At 39.1% G+C, this 19932-nt stretch overlaps 1 protein-coding gene across 3 annotated transcripts in view; it reads right to left on the bottom strand.

The window, feature by feature from the left end:
• Positions 1-1720: 1720 nt before the first annotated feature.
• The window catches only part of MCTP1 (multiple C2 and transmembrane domain containing 1), a 236581-nt gene continuing 218369 nt past the window's right edge, over positions 1721-19932 (bottom strand). For all 3 annotated transcript variants that reach the window (XM_032096442.1, XM_032096443.1, XM_032096448.1), the window contains 4 exons: positions 11216-11325; positions 8303-8412; positions 4792-4889; positions 1721-3731 (listed from right to left, as the gene is read on the bottom strand). In XM_032096442.1, the coding sequence (XP_031952333.1) occupies positions 3660-3731; positions 4792-4889; positions 8303-8412; positions 11216-11325 (390 nt within the window). In that variant the 3' untranslated portion in view covers positions 1721-3659. The remainder of the gene's footprint in view (positions 3732-4791; positions 4890-8302; positions 8413-11215; positions 11326-19932) is intronic.

Raw genomic sequence — 19932 nt, 5'->3', positions numbered from 1 at the left:
GCCCTTCCCCATTTCTTCTTTCCTTTTCTCAACATATGTGTTCAGGAACACTGAGCCTGAAGAATACAAACACAGTATAGGAAAGGACTTGCTTTAGTCTCCGGGCCTATTTCTTCTGATCAAGCCATTATCTCATGCCTGTGAGCAACAGACCCCTCCTGAAACAAGTACACTTGCTTGTTGAGGTTGTTACATGTCCCAGGGCTAGCAATCCTATGGGGAAGGAAAATATTTTTCATTTTTGTTACCATATTTGCTCAAGAGGCAGAAAAACAACTCCTTTTATGAATGTAACTCAAGGATAGACATGTGCCCAGCAGTCTGGTTCTGAGATCTAAGTTTTTGCAAGTGAGAGAATTGGTCAGTGCACCACACTGCGAATTAACAAGGTCAGTCCTGTAACGTGGCAAAAACACCACTGGAAAAGAGATTTTTTGTTGAGCACCCAGCTCAACAAAAATCCAATACTTTTCCCTGTTACCATTCAGTGAGAAAGTGGTAGAGGCTTGGAGCAGACTCTGGGAGTTGTGGTGCAGATGCAAGTGGGTCAGTGTCAACTGAAGAGTTTCTGCCACAAAGCACTCTATCTGTGTTAAACCACAGTTTGGGATCCCTGGCTGCTGAGCAAAGCTTTTCACTGGGTTTTGTGTAGCATACATGCATGTGTAATCTAGCAGTGATGGAAGAAATAAGTTTTCCTTTATCTCCTTCACACTCCTGGATTATCTTCGAATGAAATACCTTAGCATCATGCAGTGCATTTGCTGGCAGCTCTTGCTCTTGTTGGTAAAGCCTATGCTCTCAGGGACCAAATTAGCTAATAAGACTGTATGCAGCCTGCTTAATTATTTTCTCATTATTCCACTGTTGGTTTAATTTCAATAGAAAAAAAACTTGGGGGCTATTGCACTTGGATTTAAAATACTAACTTACAATACAGCAGCTCTTCCAGTTAAAAGCTCATTGCTATTATGAAAAATACTTATGTGTTCCTACAAAGAGGAACAACTGTAAAAACAGGGTAGGCAAGCTCTGTACTCTGAGTTATCAGCAGGAATGCAGTAAGAGCCTCTCAGGTTAATCAGCCTTGGTGGATTTTGAGTACTCTGACATCCAATCTAAATATGGACCCCAATTAAACTAATGATTTTCTGTGAACCCACATACAGTTGCAAAATTTTATTTTCTGAGAATAGAAACAATTTCATGATTGTGAGATGCCATATTCTTTTTTGATTGCTTATGAACAGACCAGTTGTTTTCGGAATAAAGCCTGCCAAATCTAACAGGTTAGAAATGGACTTCAGAATCAGTCTGGAAAAGGAAGATATGTTGGAATATTTATGGCATAAGGTAGGACTGGCTCTTTACAGAGGCCACTGAGCAGAGTAGACAAACTACAAGTAGTGAAAATGGGACAATTTTAAATTGTCTTGTTGTGGCAGGAGAATCATATTTAATCAATACGCATTCTTAGCCTTGCCTCTGTGCATTATATTTTCAGTGAGATCAATTCTGAGTGACTGAGGCATTTAAAAGGAGTTCACCATTTTTCAACAAACAGATGTTTTTCTCCCCTTGCCCCCTCCCCCTGCATGTTATGGAACTAAAAATACTGAAATCCTGCACACAGAAATATGATGTTTTCACTCGCCCATCAGAGCACTCATGGAAAAACAACAGTGCAGAATTTCAAAGACAGAGGCTTCATAATATCTAATAGAGTGATGCTTAGAAGTGTGTTTAATGCAGAAAACGTGCATAACCAGCTCAGCTATTACCACCGAAGTAGACATTTGAAATTGTGTACAAAAAAAAAGACAAGAAATCACACACAGGCTGGTGGGCAACGTTAAGAAGGTACAAGGCTTGCAGTGTATTAAAGAAATGTGCAAAACTGACAACAGGCAAGAAACATTCACATCTTGTTGAGTCACAAACTTGTCTCTTTTAAAACAAAATAGGCTGACCAGTGATTCTGATTTCATCAATAGTATGTTGCTCTTCAGGCAGGATACAGCCAAAAGTTTATGCAAGCTGCAAAATTAAACTCTTTTAAAGTCATGATGTGACAAGAGCTTATTTAGGTCCACAGATCTCTGCAGAGCAGTCATTTGATTTGCATTCTTTTAAGTATACAAACAGAAGAATCAAAATAACTGTCACATAAGAACTGGCTATCATCTTATCTGCAAAATAAAGAAATCCAGGATGATCCTTCATGAGCAATGCAGCTAACACATATTTCTTTGGACAAATACATATTCACATGTGCTTGCAAAGTATTTCTAAATAGACTTTTCAAAAAGTATTTTTAGAGTAGTGCAATATAACTTCATCTGCAATTGCAACCAGTGAGAGGTAATCCAGAGAGGACCTCAGCGCCCCTTGAGGATACAGTCCTGTGGCTCTCCCCTGGACAAAAAAATCCCCTTTAATGCCACTGGGAACTATAACGAGGAGCTGTGCACAGGTAGTCCCTCAGGAATGAGTCTCTGCTCACTGTGTGGGGAGCTGAGTGTGGAAGTCTGCATGCAGCTACCAGAATATATCCCCAAGTACTCGTTATGCAGTGGCCACTAAGACATTTGAAATGTAAATGTTTCTCATCTATGTTCCATGTAATTTATAAGATAATGCAGTTTCCATGCAGTAGGGAAAGATTGTATCGGAAGAACTGACATTATTAACTAAGGAAAAAACCCTGGGTATATCAGTTTCACCACAACTGCATTTTTTTCCTCTACACTGTATTTCACATTGATAACAGGTCATGTTATACCATAAAGCATATTAATATGATCTTGTGATTCGAATGGAAAACCTTTTCTGCAAGATATCCATATTAAAATAGTTATGTGCACAAAAAGTGTTCATAGCATGACACCCAAAGCAGTATGGAGTTAGTTCGACCCATTACAGCTAAACTATGTAATACAAATGAAGACTACTGGTACATGTAGAAAAATATGATAGGCAATCAGTTACAAACCTGGCAGTATTTCAAAACAGAGATTTTTAGGTCTTACAATGGAATGATAAAGACAGCAGGAACTGCTTTTGGGAGCTCCAGAAAGAGATTTGCACTTGGTGTTTCTCATCATCTTATAAGCAGCCCTACCACATAGAAAAATGTTGCACCAGGAGTTAACATCAGGGTCTGAAATTTAAAAAAATCTGCTAAAACTTAAGTGCAGTAGGCTCCACTAAATTGTATTTCTCTTTCAATATACAAAACATAGAAAATTGTAATGATGACTTACTGGATAAAAATATTAATGCTCACAAATAAAATCTGAGAAATTTCTGAGTCAGATTTAAAGTTACACATTTTGTAGGTTTAGTTGGCATGATTTGACTATCTCACTTATCTTTGACCACCAAGTAGCAGTATATATTCCCCTTTTTAGGTTGACTTGTTTAATGCATTACATTGTTTCTAACAAGGCTTTCAAATGGCAAAACCCCTGCTTGAAACAAATGTCTTTACAATGAGAAATAGATCTTCCATGAGAAACACCTTTTACTACCATTTACAAAATCTCCCCACGAGATAGAAAAGCAAGATAAATAAAAAGCTTAGAGAAAGGAAACACTTCTTAGGCTTGCACTTTTATCTTCCCCTGGCAGATGCTGGTCTCCTCAACACATGAAGTTGGCTAGGCAGGATTGTTTTTCTTTCTCTTGCTCGGGCTGTGAGTAGGATCTTGTTTCAGTTCATGGTATTGCATCTGTTTAAATACAAAGTTCAGAAAGAAAGTTGTCAGGTGGCACTTCCTAGAAAAAAATAAAGATATAGGGTTTTTTCTGCCAGGGGATAAAAAGTAAAAAAAAAAGAAAACTTTCCCTCTAAAAATGACAGGATTTGCAGATGTGATTCACCAACAACAGAATGACAGATCTAGAATAAGAAGGAAAACCAACACCAGGAATATCCTGCCAGGACATAACACTGCATGCTGATGTAAACTTAGAAAAGACTACTTTTTTTTCGTTTTCTCCATGAGCTCTAACAGACAATAAACATTATCATCTTGACCATGTTGGATACCATTCTTTGTAATGTTTCTTAAAAACTTGGTTATTTCCAAATGCCTACCACAGAGGGTATCAGATACACAGAGGGTATTTGCACCCATATCTCCTATTTATACCAGCTCTGAACTGAAACTAGAAATACGGGAAGTCTATAATGTTTGTGATACCAGATGTGATTTATGTGCTTGATGTTATCTTATATCTTGCATGCTCTCTGGGTATTGTGTACTGCATCACAAAAGCATGTAATTCACAACCAGCTTTTTTTTTTTTTAAAGGCATTTATGAGCACAGTTGAACTGTGGCCACAGCAAAAGCTTTCACCCCAGGAAAGGAAAGGCTCTCAGAGTGCTGTCACATGACACTGGGCCATGCTGCCTGCCTCTTCCATTATTTGACCTTCCTGTTCGTTTTCTGCATGTCCTGAGAACCTCAGCTCCAGTGTTTCCTACACAGTGCCCTATCCCAGACAGATTTACATGGTGCTGGAGGCTGTTCAATACAAGCTCTAGCATCTGCTACCATCTCACAAATGCTTGTCCTTCTACTGATTGCTCCTATGGATCCTCAGGGGCACAACCAATGTAGGAACTTTTTTCTCACTGGAAAAAGACCAAGCAGTCTCCTTATGGTTCACGGACTATCCCCAGCTTCAGCTCACAATTTCTTTCTGCCAAAGAATACAATATTAAATCAAAATAACCACTTTAAAAATCTGTTAGGAAAAAAAACCCAGAAAAAATATATACACACCACTTGCACATCTGAGGGGACTCTGGATAGAAAGTCAAGTAGTTCGTTGTTATCAATTGCATATGGATTTCGAATCTTCTTTGTAAATTTATTGATGCCTGCAAAAGTGAAAGTTCAAATGTTACTATCATAAGATATAAGATATCAAAAAACACATACTTTTGGCAAAGTTTTAAAACAGATTTCAGGATCCATTTTGAAGCCTGACAGTAGCACCGAATGAATGCATGAATGAATGTATGAATTGTGACCTTGGGCTCTAAAGGTTGGACTCTGCTGCTGTGGTTCCCTGTTTCAAAATGCAAAAGTTCTAGGGACATTTTCAAATTCCTTTAATATATTATTTTTTTGAAAGTAATAGAAACTGTGATTATTATAAGGGAGTTGGGAAAGGTAGAGGCATAAAAAGTATTTAATTTCTGTAACAGAGAGGATAAGTAGAAATGGGCTTAATTGCAGGACAGAAGATTCAGAAGATTCAAGAAAAATATTTTTCATGCTAAGGACAATGAAACATGTGGGAAGCAGTGAAGTCTGCATCATATGAAGGTTTTAGACGAGTTTGCACAAACCTTTGTCTGGGAATGACAGCTAGAGATGAGCTGATGGTAGTGCAGAGAAGAGAGGATATGTCTCCCTTAGACATCATGGTCTTATAATGCTTACTGACAATTAGTGTTCAGAAACACCAAGAAAAATTATCCACAAAATAATCAGAAACCAGCCTTTAAAATTAGACTTATTTTCTTACTATTACATACCCAGTCACGTTTATACACTTTGAGAACCTGGTTTGTGGGCTCTGGGAACACATGTCTAAAACATGGCAGGAACAGTGCAAACTGCATTGACTCGCATGTGAGCAGGAGACACCCAGGACACTATTAAAAATATGCCTTTCTGTGTAGTTTATCCAGGCTCTATCAGATATAACATAGTTTATCTTCCAAAATAGAGATTTTGGAAGATCAGATATATAAAACCTTTGGTGCCAATACTTTTCAGAAAGCCTTAGCAAGGATGTAAAGCCTTTGGACAGGGCATGCAAGATTCAGTGTTAGCAACACCCACAGCCTCCCACTGCATGAATCCTCAGTTCTGCAGTGTAGATAGAGGATGCTGCCCTCCCTTTATATGGTGATTGAATAGTGAGTGTTCAGAAGGAATATCTGAGGTTCAAACACCTTTGTTTAAGAAGACGTTTTGCATCAGCAAGTGACTGTGAAATTTAAGGTCAACACCACTGTTCACTGCACATGGCCACTGGACCACCTATGGGTGAATTCAGGTGGTATGATCTCACTTTTATCACATCTGATAAAGAAAAATACCAGTCAGCATGTGAGACCTTGAGAAAGAAAAAGCACTGCAGAGATGAGAGGGGATTGGTCTTTTCCAAGAGTTTGAAAATTTTCAGATTAAAACAATTATCTTTGAATTTTTTTCCACACAGACAGCTGTAGCTGTTACCAGGACTCCGCACTTCATCAAGTGGGATTAGTGTGGATCCACCCCACCTAACGCACCACATCTTCAAGGACCAGTCTCCACTGGGAGAGACACAGCCAGGAAAAAAATGGAGAATTTCTTGCTAGGGCAGGCTGAAAGGGGCAGTCCCTATGGACGCACAGAAGAAAGACAGCTATACAAAAGCTGAGACATAATATGGAGAAATTTTCATTTAAAACCTCTACCTTCCCAAGAACAAAATGGGCAGATGCTGCTACAGACCAGCTCAAACATTCCTACAGAAGTAAGTCAGAAAAGAGAGAGCAGTGGCTTCCACAGGCAGAATGGATTAATAAATATACCCAGGAGAGGCTAGAAACACGCAGTGATGGAGAAAACAGGTAGGTGTTTGGAATACTGAAGGTTTGAAGGAACAGCTGCTCAAAGCTATGCTCAGCACGACATGGCTCTGTGAGAATTCATTTCACCCTGAGGAGGTCTGGATTGTGGGAGCTGCAGCTGCACAGTACCTATCTGGTCTCCTGGCATCATGCAAGAGGAAAAGGTCCCTAAAGAAGGGATCCACGTACATTTGCTGAGTAAGAAGTCACCTAAACTGAAGTGCAGGAGAAAAACATGGAGTTGAAACCTGTAGCGAACAAAGGGCCTTGAAGTTGTATCTACATAGCCTATGTAACTTGAAGGCAGGGAGAGAAGAAAGGAAAAAAGTGCAAGGTGCATTTATAGTAATTTATGCTTACACTATCCATCCATGGTTTGGGAGCCTTGGGAGTTGAGACTCTGCCTTACCTGAAACAGACATTTCTGTGGGAGTGTGACACTTCCAGGGGTATGAGTCATGAGCTTTTCAAAGAACAGTTCTGGCTCTACAGTTATGTGGATCTTGGAGGGCTATTATAATCTCAGGTTATTGTATCAAACAAAGGGGATGTAAGAAAGCAAGATGTCAGACATGTCTGGAAAATGACAGGAAAAGAACACAGACAAATACTTCAAACTTCCTGTGTGTGTGCTAAAAGGAATGAAATTTTGGGAACAAGCTAAGAGTTTGGGTTACACTTAAGTGATGCATGGTATGGGGGAATAAGTAAAAGTCAAAGACAGGAAAAGAAAGGAAGCCCATCTGCTTGCTTTTGTTACTTCTGTAGAAATACTTTTGTATTTTGTTCATATCCTCTTTATTGCTTCAGCTATGATCATTTGAGAAAACATTCTAAGGAAATTACTAATATTGACTGATAAATAAAAAATAAATTCTTTGGAGTAAGTTCAATGATTTTATGCTGTCTCCTGAATTCAAAATTTTCCCACAAAAGTGTGATTGCTATTCTTTCTTCAGAAAGAAAATCTAGCCACTGATGTAACTGAGACTGTGCTCTTCATAAGTCTGTGCTACTGGGTAAGGGTACAGCTGCCGGTGTTGTAAGATGTATGAAAAGACGTACAAATGAAAACCTGGAGCATTATTTACAACAGATGTAGTAACAGCAGCTTTTTAAAATCAGTATAAAGAATAGATATAAAGACAAGTAGTGAAAGCTTGGATCAATCATAATTCCAGCCAGAGTTTCTGTTCATTATCAACCAGCCAAATACCACCTATTCCTTTCTGTCTATCTAAAGGTGACCCCTTAAACAGGTTTCTTGCTGCTACGTTTGCATATACTTTCACAAGATAAAGTACCACAGTAAAAAAGGCGTATTGTCCTAAATGCACTATATAGATTGAAATACCTCTATTTGTGTATAAGTGGTGAAAATAAATCAGAGTAATATCTAGACAAAGCTACACTTTGATATATGAAGAATCCTCATGGCTACATGTTTATAGTATGATTAAGTCTAGAATGCTAGCCAAGAAAAATGCATTTTGTAGGTGGACCTAAATATTTACACTGTCGCAATTTTTAACTAACCTGCCTATTTCCATCATGAGGTAGCTTTATGACCATAAATACCAAAAAGCACTGTCAGGGTAAGTCATCCATTAAAAACCAGTTTTTTTTAAGTGGTTCAGACAGTTTAAAAGAGCTTTACTTACCCCAGACAAGGACAATATATCTCAGTGGAATGAAATACAGGATGATGGTGAACACAGAGAGGGCAACAATTGCCAGCCAGCTCAGGAATGGGACAGTCCAGTTGAATGTACTAAAGAAAAATTAACAAAAGTCAAAACTGAGGTCAGCCACCAGAGCCAATAAAAGAGCAAATAATGAGCAGGACAGTGGGAAAAGTGCCAGTTTCCACCAGGGAGAACAAACTGAGTCTACAAATGAATGCATGGATGTATTTGTCATTCATCGGGGGGAGCCTGGGCTTAGACCCACTGTCAGTGGAAATGAAAGGAGGTCCTGGCTTTGCCCACTCACCTGCTGAATTTCACCTCTCCTGCCCCAGCAGTGCACATCTGCCAAGCAAACCACTGCTCTGCTTTTCGGAAATCTCAGTATCAGCTAAATCTCAGTGCTAACCCCAGTTTCAGCCAACATCAGCCAACACCCACAGAGCTCATTTCTCCCCAAATGTACTCACACAGGCAAACTATATTCCCTTCTCAACACCATGGCAGAGTAGGATACAATAGCTGGAAGAGTATTGCTAAGGATTTCTTGTTTTATCTCCTCCCTGTTTCACTGTAAGGACAGCATAAGCAGTTAAAGGCTGAGCAGAGACTTTCCCCTCTGTCTGAGATATGGGTACACTCCTCAACCAGGTGCCTTCCTGTTTTGAGGGAAAAGGCAAGTTCATGGCTATGCAAAGCTGGAAACTTGTCCATTTGCTTAAGGAGGGGGCTAGGGGAAAAAAAGGAGGTGATAAAACAGTCAGTCATGAAGACAGGGAGAATGCAACAGCAGTGGTTGAGGGAAGAAATAAAACCCCTTTGGATGTAAAAAAAACCCAAACAACCAAAACAAACAAACAAAAACAAAAAAACAAACCCCAACAATAAAAAACCAAACCAAAATGAAAACAAACAAACAAAAAACCCAAAACCCCTAAAAAACGAAAGGTTATTTATCTATGAATAAAGGAAGAGAATTTCTAGGATCCCATCAGAGTTTCAAGACATTACCTTTCCAAAAAAAGTCACAGATAAAAACATCCTCCCTAAGGGTCTCAGACTCTATTATCTGATAAAACTCTGCTGGTCACCACATTCTGCAAAGGTGAGGTGTGAGAAAGGGAAAGTTAATAGATGATGAAACAGGGTGCTGTAGCTCTCCAACCCCTGTGTTCAGTGAAGAGAGAAAGACCAGATGATAATTTTATACATATGTCCCATAGGAATGTTGGTTAAGGGGAGCTTGGCTCAGTGGATTTGTTCCATGAAGGCACCACCATGTCAAAAGTGTTGCATGACATTTATCCAGAAGGAAAATGTGGCTTTGGCTCTAAATAGTCTCATGATACTCTTTAAAGTATTACTACTAACTACAATCTCAACCAATGCGATTACATTATTTTGGCTTCTCTAGATGAATAATTGCAATTATCTGAATCGCAAGCCATATTTTTCATAATGAGCTCTGGCTCCCTGTGTTTATTTGTCTTCTTTTTTCCCTGGCAATTTTGACATGTCTCCACTAACATTATGTTAGTGTCACTTAGTGTAGGATCCCTCCCTTTATCCTCAGGGGACACCTGCTCTTTTCCCCTTTTCTGTATGCATTTGGGATGAACAGAAGGTTGAGGGTCTGCTCATGTTCCTGTGACTCGGCTTTGTGCAATGGATCACAGACACACCATGATGTGTGGGAGCACTGGCTCCTCACTTAGCAAACCTCCTTATGGGCTGTGTTAACACAGCATTCAGTACAGTTTTCCCATTATAGTTTTAGGAGCAAATTACAAAGATTTATAGTCTCACTCAGTCTACAAAATTCTGTAGCTCTCAACTGGTTATATAACAGAACAAACCCTACCTCCAAAATGCACAATTAGAACTACTTAATCATCAAGACAACTTCCAGGAACAGCCTTCTGATAAAGGACTTTTTTCAGAGACTGGCTCATTTTTCTAACTGGAGAACTTGTGTGATACAATATGCTTGCACCTGCCTCTCCTGCTGTGAACACAGCCTGCCTGGAATTGTCCCTATGGGAACACTTTCCCAGGCTTTCGTATTAGGGACTTTACTCTTAAATGCAAAAATGGCAATCTCCTCTTCATCGAGACAGAGCAGGACCGTGTCAGAGATGATCCTCAGGATTCCTGCAGACTGACTTCACTCAAGGCATAGTTTTCCCAAAATTCACATCCAAAAGTGAATTAGGTAGTGGTGAGATGCTCTTGGCTTTTGAGGTGCCAGAAAACCAAGTCAATCCTATCCATGCTTTGCAGCTGACAGCTGGAAGGTGTCTTTCTGGAACCTGTCTGACCTCAAGTAATAAACTTTGTGTTGCTGTTCACTGACCATGCCAGAAATACACCAAACTTCCTGCAGTAAATCTCAGAACCTCTTTTTCTTAATGTTTAGATTTGCTGGCAATTTTTATATATCATGTATTAGGTGTTACAAATTAGGAATACTCTAAAGAAAAGGTTTTGCTGACTTACAAATACAACTTCCAGTGAGTGAACATACGTACATCCTTAGAATACAAAACCCCTACTCACTTCTGCTTATTTCCTTTATCAAAGCTGCATTTTTTATTATCACTTTTAAATAACTATGTCACAACAATATTCTCTTTTTGTTTTCCTTAAAAACATTAGTTCTGATTTTTGTCCCAGTTAATATAATTCTAAATTCCAGAATTAATATGACAGGATTTCCACTGACTGAGGGCCTCCATAAAGCAAAGTAAATATAGATGAGCTTGAACGATGGATCATCCAAAACTGGACTCCCTTGGAATAAGTAAGTAAAGGTTTAACATTTTGTACCTCTGCATGGAAAAGATGTTAAAGAATATTGGAGAGCAATCCAGCACCTGTGTCAGCACTTACTTCTTGATCCTTTCACCGAAGGAAGCTATTTCATCTAGGATATTCTGGACAGTGACACACACCTCCTGGATGGCATAAAGTCTATTCATAAATCCTTTTTTTTCACTGTCCTAAATAAAAGAAAAGGATTAGCTGAGTAAAAGAATTTTTGACTGTAGGAAAAGGATTGTATAGTCATCAGGAATTGGTAAAACCTAGCAATAAGAAAATTATTCCTTGTCCTGTAAACAGTGCTTATTGCAGTATATATGGCTTGGTATAGAAGCTGAACTCCACACAGTTTTGTTTGTCACTGCATTAGTTTCTAAACACATATTTGAATGAGCCAGGTCTCTAGGTTTTAAACATGCTGAAGGTGCCAACCTTGTATGTTATGTGCTCTTTCAAGTGGTAAGAGTCATAAGGTAGAATAAAGACTGTTTGTTGAAATGCTGGGTTTTGAGCTGATGTAGGCAGAGGAAAATAAATTTCTGGAAGGCACTGAGCAAGAAAACAGAAAAACTCAGCTCCTATAGGGAGCTGTTCTTTTTCCCCCAAATATCTATCTCTAAACTCAGACAGGTTTGCAGCATCAAATCCACTAACAGTGCTGTGTTAGATGGGATTAAAATGAAGTATCACCATGGAAAAAAAAAAAAAGTTTCTCTTAATTTTTTACAGACTACAGATAAGCCAAAAGGTTATGTTCAACATTTCCAAGCAGTTGATGCCACATTACCCTATCTAGTTTGAATACGATTGTTGTTTTCTGAAAATATGAAATTGAAAGAAAATCTTTTACTCTTAGGAAAATATTTCATTTAAAAAGTTCAACTTCTTGTCATCACAAACCACATGATACAACAATCTCTGTCATTGACTCTGAAGTTCAGCATCTAAGAAATACATGTTGCATTTAATTTTCCTTTTCTTCCCCTGATGCATAACTAGCAGACAGTATATTTATTCACTCATTTTGTTGACATTTTTGCTGTCTTAATAAATTAGATTGGAAGAAAACATCATTTATCATGTAATCATTTCAACAACACTGGTTCTGCAACGGTGTTGTCAAGATTACCTGTGAATATGTTTAAAAGTATTTAGTTAGAGAACACAGATTATCTAAAAAACAACTATGAAAGAAGCAGACAGAGAGAGATGGGAAAAATACTTCAGTGATTAAGTGTAATTTATAAACCAAGCACTTCAGACAAAGGAAAATCACCAGTTTTTCAGAATGGGAAAGACCTTAAATTCTCACAAAAGATTAATAATTATTGTATCACAAAGAAATATTTTTGTTTTCTGAGAATGACCATAATGGCTCAGAACCAGTTATATCAACTACATGCAGGGCTGCACAGCAACACAGAGACATTTATGTAAGTTATTTCCTTAATATTTACTGCATTCTTGAAGCCTTTGCAATGACACAATTATTCTCCTCAGGTATACAGCTTCTGAAGACGTGTATCATATATCTAGCATGCTTCATTTGTCAACAGGAAATAGGCACCTGCTCTATTCCTTCACGTAAAACACATACTTCCAGTATAATGTCTTCTTGTACAGCAGAAGTGAACAATAAGCCATACAGAAATCACAGGTATTTTTCTCCTTTCTAAATATGTATGGCCTTTACCTCTTCAGTTTTGTTTAAGAGATTCTGCCATCTATGTAAAGTTATTTTGATTTATAATTAACTTGTGTGAGAAAAGAATTATGTCACTGTAACAAAACCAGTACCCTTTGTGTCATATCCAGAACTCAGCTGGGGTTACATTCAAAGGTTCTGAGGCTGTTTTAATTTACAAATATCTTACAAGATAAATTTCTACCTCTATTCATGTCATGATTTAGGAATGGCACTCTCCAACTTAGTGCTCCCACTGAGACTTTCCAAATCCTGCCGCTGCTCGTTCACTCCCTCTCTCTCCCCACCCCAGTGGTGGGCTGGAGAGGAGAATTGGAGAATTGGGGGCACAAAAGATCACAGATGAGATAAAAACAATTTACTGGGAGCAATGAGATAAGGAAATGAACAGTAATAGCGTACAAAAGAGAGAGAGTGATTCACATGCAAAATGCTCACTGCAGAGCCCCATCCGACCGCAGCCACACCACCTGATGGCTCAGAGTCAGTGCCACAAACTTACTCAACCAGAAGGAATCCCTCCTCCCCAGAAGAGAGTCCCTTTCCCCTGCCCCCAACAATGATGTGAGGGGGTACAGAATTACCTCCGGGTCCCAGCCATGCCCCCTCCTGGCAACTGCAAAAATTCCTCCTGTCCTAGCCGGAACCAGGACAATTCAAAAATATAGCAGTTTTAAATCATTTCCCACAAAATCCCTAAAGACAGAAGGAGAGAGAGAAAGGATCACTATTTCCAAACCACTTCACCTTCTTAGCTTAAAGGAAATTTGTTGACATACTCTGAGGCAGGATTAGACAAAACAGCACAGGAAAGAGGAAGCGGTCAGAAGGATCATGGCTCATCTTTGCTTAAACTATTCCCACATGTCCCAGAACTATTAACTGATTTTTATTTCCTGCTCCAAATATTTGTGTAAAAAATAAGCTGGTCTACGGGAAAACTGCACTTACTTTCTTCCAGCAAGATGCCATGTTATCAAATACAATACACGAGCTACCTAGAGTATAAACCAAGGTTCACAATAATTAATTTTTCAAACACTACTGGCCTTTCCTTCCCAGAGAAAGATGGTGTGAGACACTGGAAGAGATTGCTGGCTTGAAACCTTTCAGGTGCATGTGTGGGAAAAGGGGCAAGACAAGCCTTGCCCTGGTGAGGTGGTGCATTGCTCCATCCACCCCACCCCCTAGAGCCTGGATCCCAGCCCCGCAGTGGCACGGTGGAGGCAATGTTCCATACCTGCCCCTGGAGCCCCTAACCCAGCCCCAGAGTAGCTACCAGACCAGACATCCCACCTGGGGGAAGGGCCCAGGAAAGCCAAAGCATACTCAAGCCAAGCACGAGGCAAGCTCACGTCTTGACCATTGGAACCATCAGTGGTAGTCATATTTGTTTTTTTCTGTATCTCTTGTCTTTCTCTTTGTTCTTTTTCTTCCAATTCCTTTGTCTTGAAGTCTAAGTAACTTAAAATCAGATGGGTTGGAGTTTGTTAAGTTGAATGGACATGGAGCTTGCTAAGTTAATGCCTTGTGAAATGCTTTATGTTGATTCAATATTGCTTTAAACTTTTGCCAAAGTTCCCTGTTTTTCTGAAGTTTGCCAGTAAAGTTTTCGGTTTTGACTCTTGAGGTGTCGGTATTTCTCCTTTGCATCTGACTCTGGTTAAAAGAAAAAAACCAATCCGTAAGCCCCTTTAAGGGACTATGCAAGTAAGTTCTGGGGCCTTAAAGATGGACGGTGACTGGAATCAATTTCATCACTTGCATGACTACAACTGCCAATTTTCTGGATGTAATTGTCATTTAAATACTAGATAAAATCTATAATACAAAGCTAACAAAGCTTAATACAAAGCTTTATTACTATTTCATTTGTGTCATTTATTTGTTTGCAATAGGCTTAACGTACCTGAAAAGCAAGAGATTTGCCAGGGGATGGTTTTGAGCACAAATGGTGTCTTCGGTTAGCATGATATTCTTTCAAGTTGCTTTCTCCTAATTCTTATCTCATGGAAGGTAAATAGTAATGAGTATTTTGGACCAAACCACTACAAACTGTGAAAGCAGAGTCAAATTGATGTTGATAGTATGACCTGAATTTAAAAAAGGAAATGAACCCAAAGTAAAGACTGAGACAATGTCCTCCTCCTCTTCCACAGGAAAATGTAGAATAAAGATGGATATACTGTTTGGTGAATAGTAGTACTTAATATTTACATACTGATTTTCAGCCAGAACTGTATTTTCCATTTGGTGAAACCAAAGCAGAAGAAGTAAATGACTGGCTCTAGATTATGTCAAGCTAATTTACATGAATCCCTAAATAAAATCCATGTTGTGTGAGTCTTTTTATTCAATAGACTGTGCTTCCAACACCATGACAAAATAGGATGATTTAGGAAAGGATTGTATCTGTAACCCCAAACCTCTCTCACCAAGTGAAAGTGCATTTAAAAACCAAACATTTAAAATTACCAGAAAACCAGGAGAAATAAATAAGCCAGACTCAAAAGTAAACTCTGGTAAAGGTAGTGGGTTTAAGCCTGAAAAGAAAAAAAAAGAGTTTTAAATACAGAGAATAAAACTCAGAACATTTTACGGTGGATAACTGTCCTATTAGTAACTTCTAATCAGGAGAGAAAAGCACAGATCATAAAAACAGTGTAAAAGGAGAGTTCTGAGAATAGATGCAAATGTTGAAATTTTTCAAGATGCTTCCTGGGAAATCCAGGATGGATCTTCCAAAAACAACCCTCATTGCCCAAGCTGGTATGATAGAGTGCCTCTGTACACACCATAGCAACCAAGGCAAAGCCAGACTAACTTGTGATAGGCACAGAGAGCAGACACAAAGTCACCACTGATATACCATTAGTGCTATGGTCTTCTCACTTGGCCACCAGAAGACACATAAACTCTTCCTTGCTTGTGTCATACTGGATTACCTGTTGTAAGGCCCCACTAAAAGGACTTTACGGTGGTTCTGGTACTCTAGGTTAGATACATGGGAGAAATACCAAACATATTCTCAAGAGGCCAAAACAAGACAAAAGTTTACTGGCAAACTTTAGAAAAATCAGAGAACTTTAGCGAAAGATTTAGTACAACATCCAATAAAGCACTTGCACATTAACTTGGCCCATCAAACTTAGCAAACTTTAAACTTGTTTGATGTTAAGTTACTTAAAATGTTCCAAGAAGAGGGAATTAGAAGAAGTGAGAAAGACAGAAACTATATAGAAAAGCACACATATAACTCTCAGCTTCTGGGTTCCAGCGGTGCTCAGATAGAAACTCCAAAACAGAAACTCCAAGAGCAGGTAGGGTAAAGACATATGCTGACATCCTGCTTGTCCTTAAATACCCCTTGGCCTTTGTGGGCCCTCCTCCCAGGTGGGTCATTTGGCTGGTCATCTGGCCACTCAGGAGCTGGCCTGTGGTAGAGTGGAGCCCTGGCTCAGGTGTGCCATGGTAGGCAGCTCTGCCAGGCTGGGATAGGTGGGGGTGTGGGGCAGTTCACTGCCTCACCAGGGCAAGGCCTGATCCTCTCCCCCACACACAAGCATCCCAAAACATCTCAAACATCAACCCTTCCAGGCTCTGTCACCTGTGGCCAAAAAAGCAAAAGTATAGCCCTGCTGCTATCAGTAACGAACCCCTCTAATCAACCCCTGACTTTTAGTAACAAGCCAAAACATCTCTATTGCTTAAACAGAAGAATACTACTTCTGTGAGAAAACTCTTCAGACTATTTCAACTAATAATTGGTGTCCAAAGTAGAGTCCATAAACAGGCACACACACCATCCCTCAGCAGCAGACTCAGCTATACACAGGACTCTAACACCATGGCAGACTTCCCTTCGTGGACTGATGAAATAGACACAGAAGTAGTTGGTAGTAAATGCATTAGTCCTCTACTAGCAGGAGTCATTAGTACTTCCCAGAAAAGCGTGCAGACACAGAGTGTGAAATACTGACTTATGGTCTGGTCACTGCTCAAAACCCCACCTCAGTAGTTACCTTTGAAACCCTAACCATGGCTTTCTATGAAGCCCATGAAGAAGAAGACAGTAAGCCAACACTATTCTAGCTCTGGAGGCATTTGATCTCCTTAAAGTCTTCTGAATCTCTATCAAAAGGCCTCAGATCCAGTGATGGATACCCAGTTAAGTTTTTATTTTATCAAATTCTCAGGTAAATGGAAAGAGGACAGACAACCATGATGATATTGTTGTCTTAAAGCTGACTATGGAAGCAGGTCTTGAGGTAAAGCTGAATGGTGCACAGGATCTGCAAAGGTGCACGATGTGACCTGAGACTGGCCTCCTCATTACATCCTATAATGAACTGAGAGAGTCAGGTTATTTTAACTGTTCTTCCCCCTTGCAAGGCTATCACTCATGGAACAGCACAACCACATTATTATTCCCAATTCTTAAATTGAAAAAGTATGGGAAGACTGTTGAAGATATCAAAACTTTTCAGTGGGACCTTAATGGTTTAGAGGTTTCCATCCTTTAAGTAAGCCAGATTGTAACTCTTGAGACTTTCAGTTATTTTAAATAGTGACAGATAGCATGTCCAGCAGACAGGTACCTGCTGTTCTCTCCTCAGCATCAGAAAACTAGAAAACCTGTTCGGTACTCCTTCCACCCTGAAAAGGAACAGCAGGCTTCCAAAGCACTGGCACCATTTCACCTCAAACATTGAATCCCTGGGTTATGTAGATGAGCTTTTAAACTCTGGGCTTCAGCTTCGCCCATATTACTGGGCACCACATCTTCAGTGACCACAATTTTCAGACACTATCAGCTGTTTACAAATGCTCAATATGTCATCTTTAAAATCTACATGCTAGCATGTGTCTTTACATGTGCATGGTGATGAGATCTGAAAATAATTGCTCACGCCTAAATGGAAATTGTGCTGAGGATTTTAATATATGGAGAAAACCACATAATAATGAAGAGTAGGGTTTTACAGAGAGAAATTGTATTTGTGGTCATGATTATTAAAGAAAAAAGTAATAAACTGTTATTGTCTAGTAAGATTCCATATTTAAAACAGCAGATAGAAGGCACAACAGAAACTATATAAACATGTGGAGGAAAATACTGAAGACTCAGTAAAAAACTGTTAAAGACAGACTTGTTTCACCATTGCCCAGCCATTGATAAGACCTGCAGTTGAAGACCCGGTGTGATAATGGGCCACAATCATCCATTGATAATGGGCTGTCCATGATAGTGGGAATGAATGTGCCCTGCCATTAAAGGTGAGTGACCTGCAGGGCCAGCTAACTGGATATATCAGGTATCACTGGAATATCCTGTGAATACCGTGTCCATAGTCCCAAGCTGGAGTGAAACTGCCCAGTTGATGCCATAAAGCACCACTTAGCCTCTACATAAGGAATGCACAGGAAGTCTGACAAAGCTCTTCTCATGGACAAAGGCAGAAGGATCTTCACAGGATGCCACAGATTCTTGGTGATTACCTTTCTTCCTTTCTGTAATTCTTTGCTTTTTCCTACTTTTTAATTTTCTTTCTTGCTCTCTTCTTTGATAGTGAGTAAATGTGTATTAACATTTTGATTACCAACATTTGACCTCCTTTGTGTTTTAATCTCACTCTGGGTATAGTTGAATCCTGCTTCTCCCCATTTTTTCATCTTAGGATGCATTTCCAGATTGGGATAGACTCACTGCTTATGAAGACACCACACCTGTGAGCACAAATAACCTGCTCTTAGCTGTGGGGTTGGACTAAATGTCTCCAGAGGTCCCTTCCAACCCTAAGAATTTTGTGATTCTGTGTGAATATTACAACAATCTGTTCTTCCTCAAACATTACACTGAGAGTTGATAAAAATAATTTTGAACTTTCTGTGACTTTTTGGCAGTACCACCTATGTAATGAATTAAATTTTTTCATAGACTGCTGCAGTGCTAGAAGATAAAATTGGAGAGGGAAAGAGTCAAGAACTACAGTAACAATTCTAAAGAAAAAGAAGATATTGCAAGCTTTCCACAGAGTAAAGAAATAATACTGAATGGCAAGTATGTAAATTATGTTTTAATTGAGGTTTTTTTACTAGTGCTCTTTGTTTTCTCATTCTCCCAATCACATTCCACAGTGTTGCCCAGTGCTTTTTAAATATGGTCCTTCCTGATCTCTCCTTCAGTGCACATCTGGATACTGTAAAGACAGCACTCCAGATAAAAGACACAAACATGGAGGCAATAGAGCCCGTTTATAGAGCAACGGGCCATTTCACCAAAGGACCATCTAGTGGGGAGAGACAAAAACTTAAATTTTCCTTGCATGATACCTTTTTGAGGTATGCTAAACCTGAGGTGATCATTTCATACATACTCTAAGCAATTATATTACTTGAAAAGGGTGAAAGCTTGTTTGTTCATGGTGACAGATTCAGGAGCAAAAAGTCAACAATGCCAAATTTTGCTGCACCTTTCTTGGCCTTATTCTGGAAGGAAACTCATAGAACTAAGGCGCTGTAGGGTTAAGCATTGGGGTGATTAGAATACACACAATGAATCTGCTTAAGGCTAAGGTTTCAAATACCTGAAATTCTTCTTTCAGATGTCTGTTTCTTCACCCCTTTGACTATGCTTAAAGAAGGAAAGAGAGAATATCTTACTTTACCTGAGTCGGAACAACGCTGGAGCTTGACAGTGATCTCATTAATAGTCCTTTTGTATCCAGCCACATCAATGTAATCCAACAGAGGCTAACACAGAAACCTTCATATATTGTGCATCAGTTGTTTCCAATAGTTAATTTAGTCAGAATACAGTCCTGGTATTCTACTAAAGAACAAACTTTGGCCATGATTTTCCAGTTGAATTTGTAAATTCAAGTGGTTCTAATGTGTTTACCCTATGCTGAATGCAAAACTGCAATTAATAAGGTGCTCATTAATACAGCTCTTCAAATTCTGTTACACAAATGTGAGGGATGACGACAGAAAAGTTAAATCTCAAGGGTCTAATAATCCTCAAAGCATAAGCAAGAAGCCTGCTAATTTTATTGGAAAGAGTAATTTTAAATAAGAAGAA

Source organism: Corvus moneduloides, chromosome Z, assembly GCF_009650955.1.
Source record: "Corvus moneduloides isolate bCorMon1 chromosome Z, bCorMon1.pri, whole genome shotgun sequence".
Taxonomy (NCBI): domain Eukaryota; kingdom Metazoa; phylum Chordata; class Aves; order Passeriformes; family Corvidae; genus Corvus; species Corvus moneduloides.
Note: the sequence above shows the minus strand (reverse complement) of the source record. Positions and strands in the feature narration are given on the sequence as shown.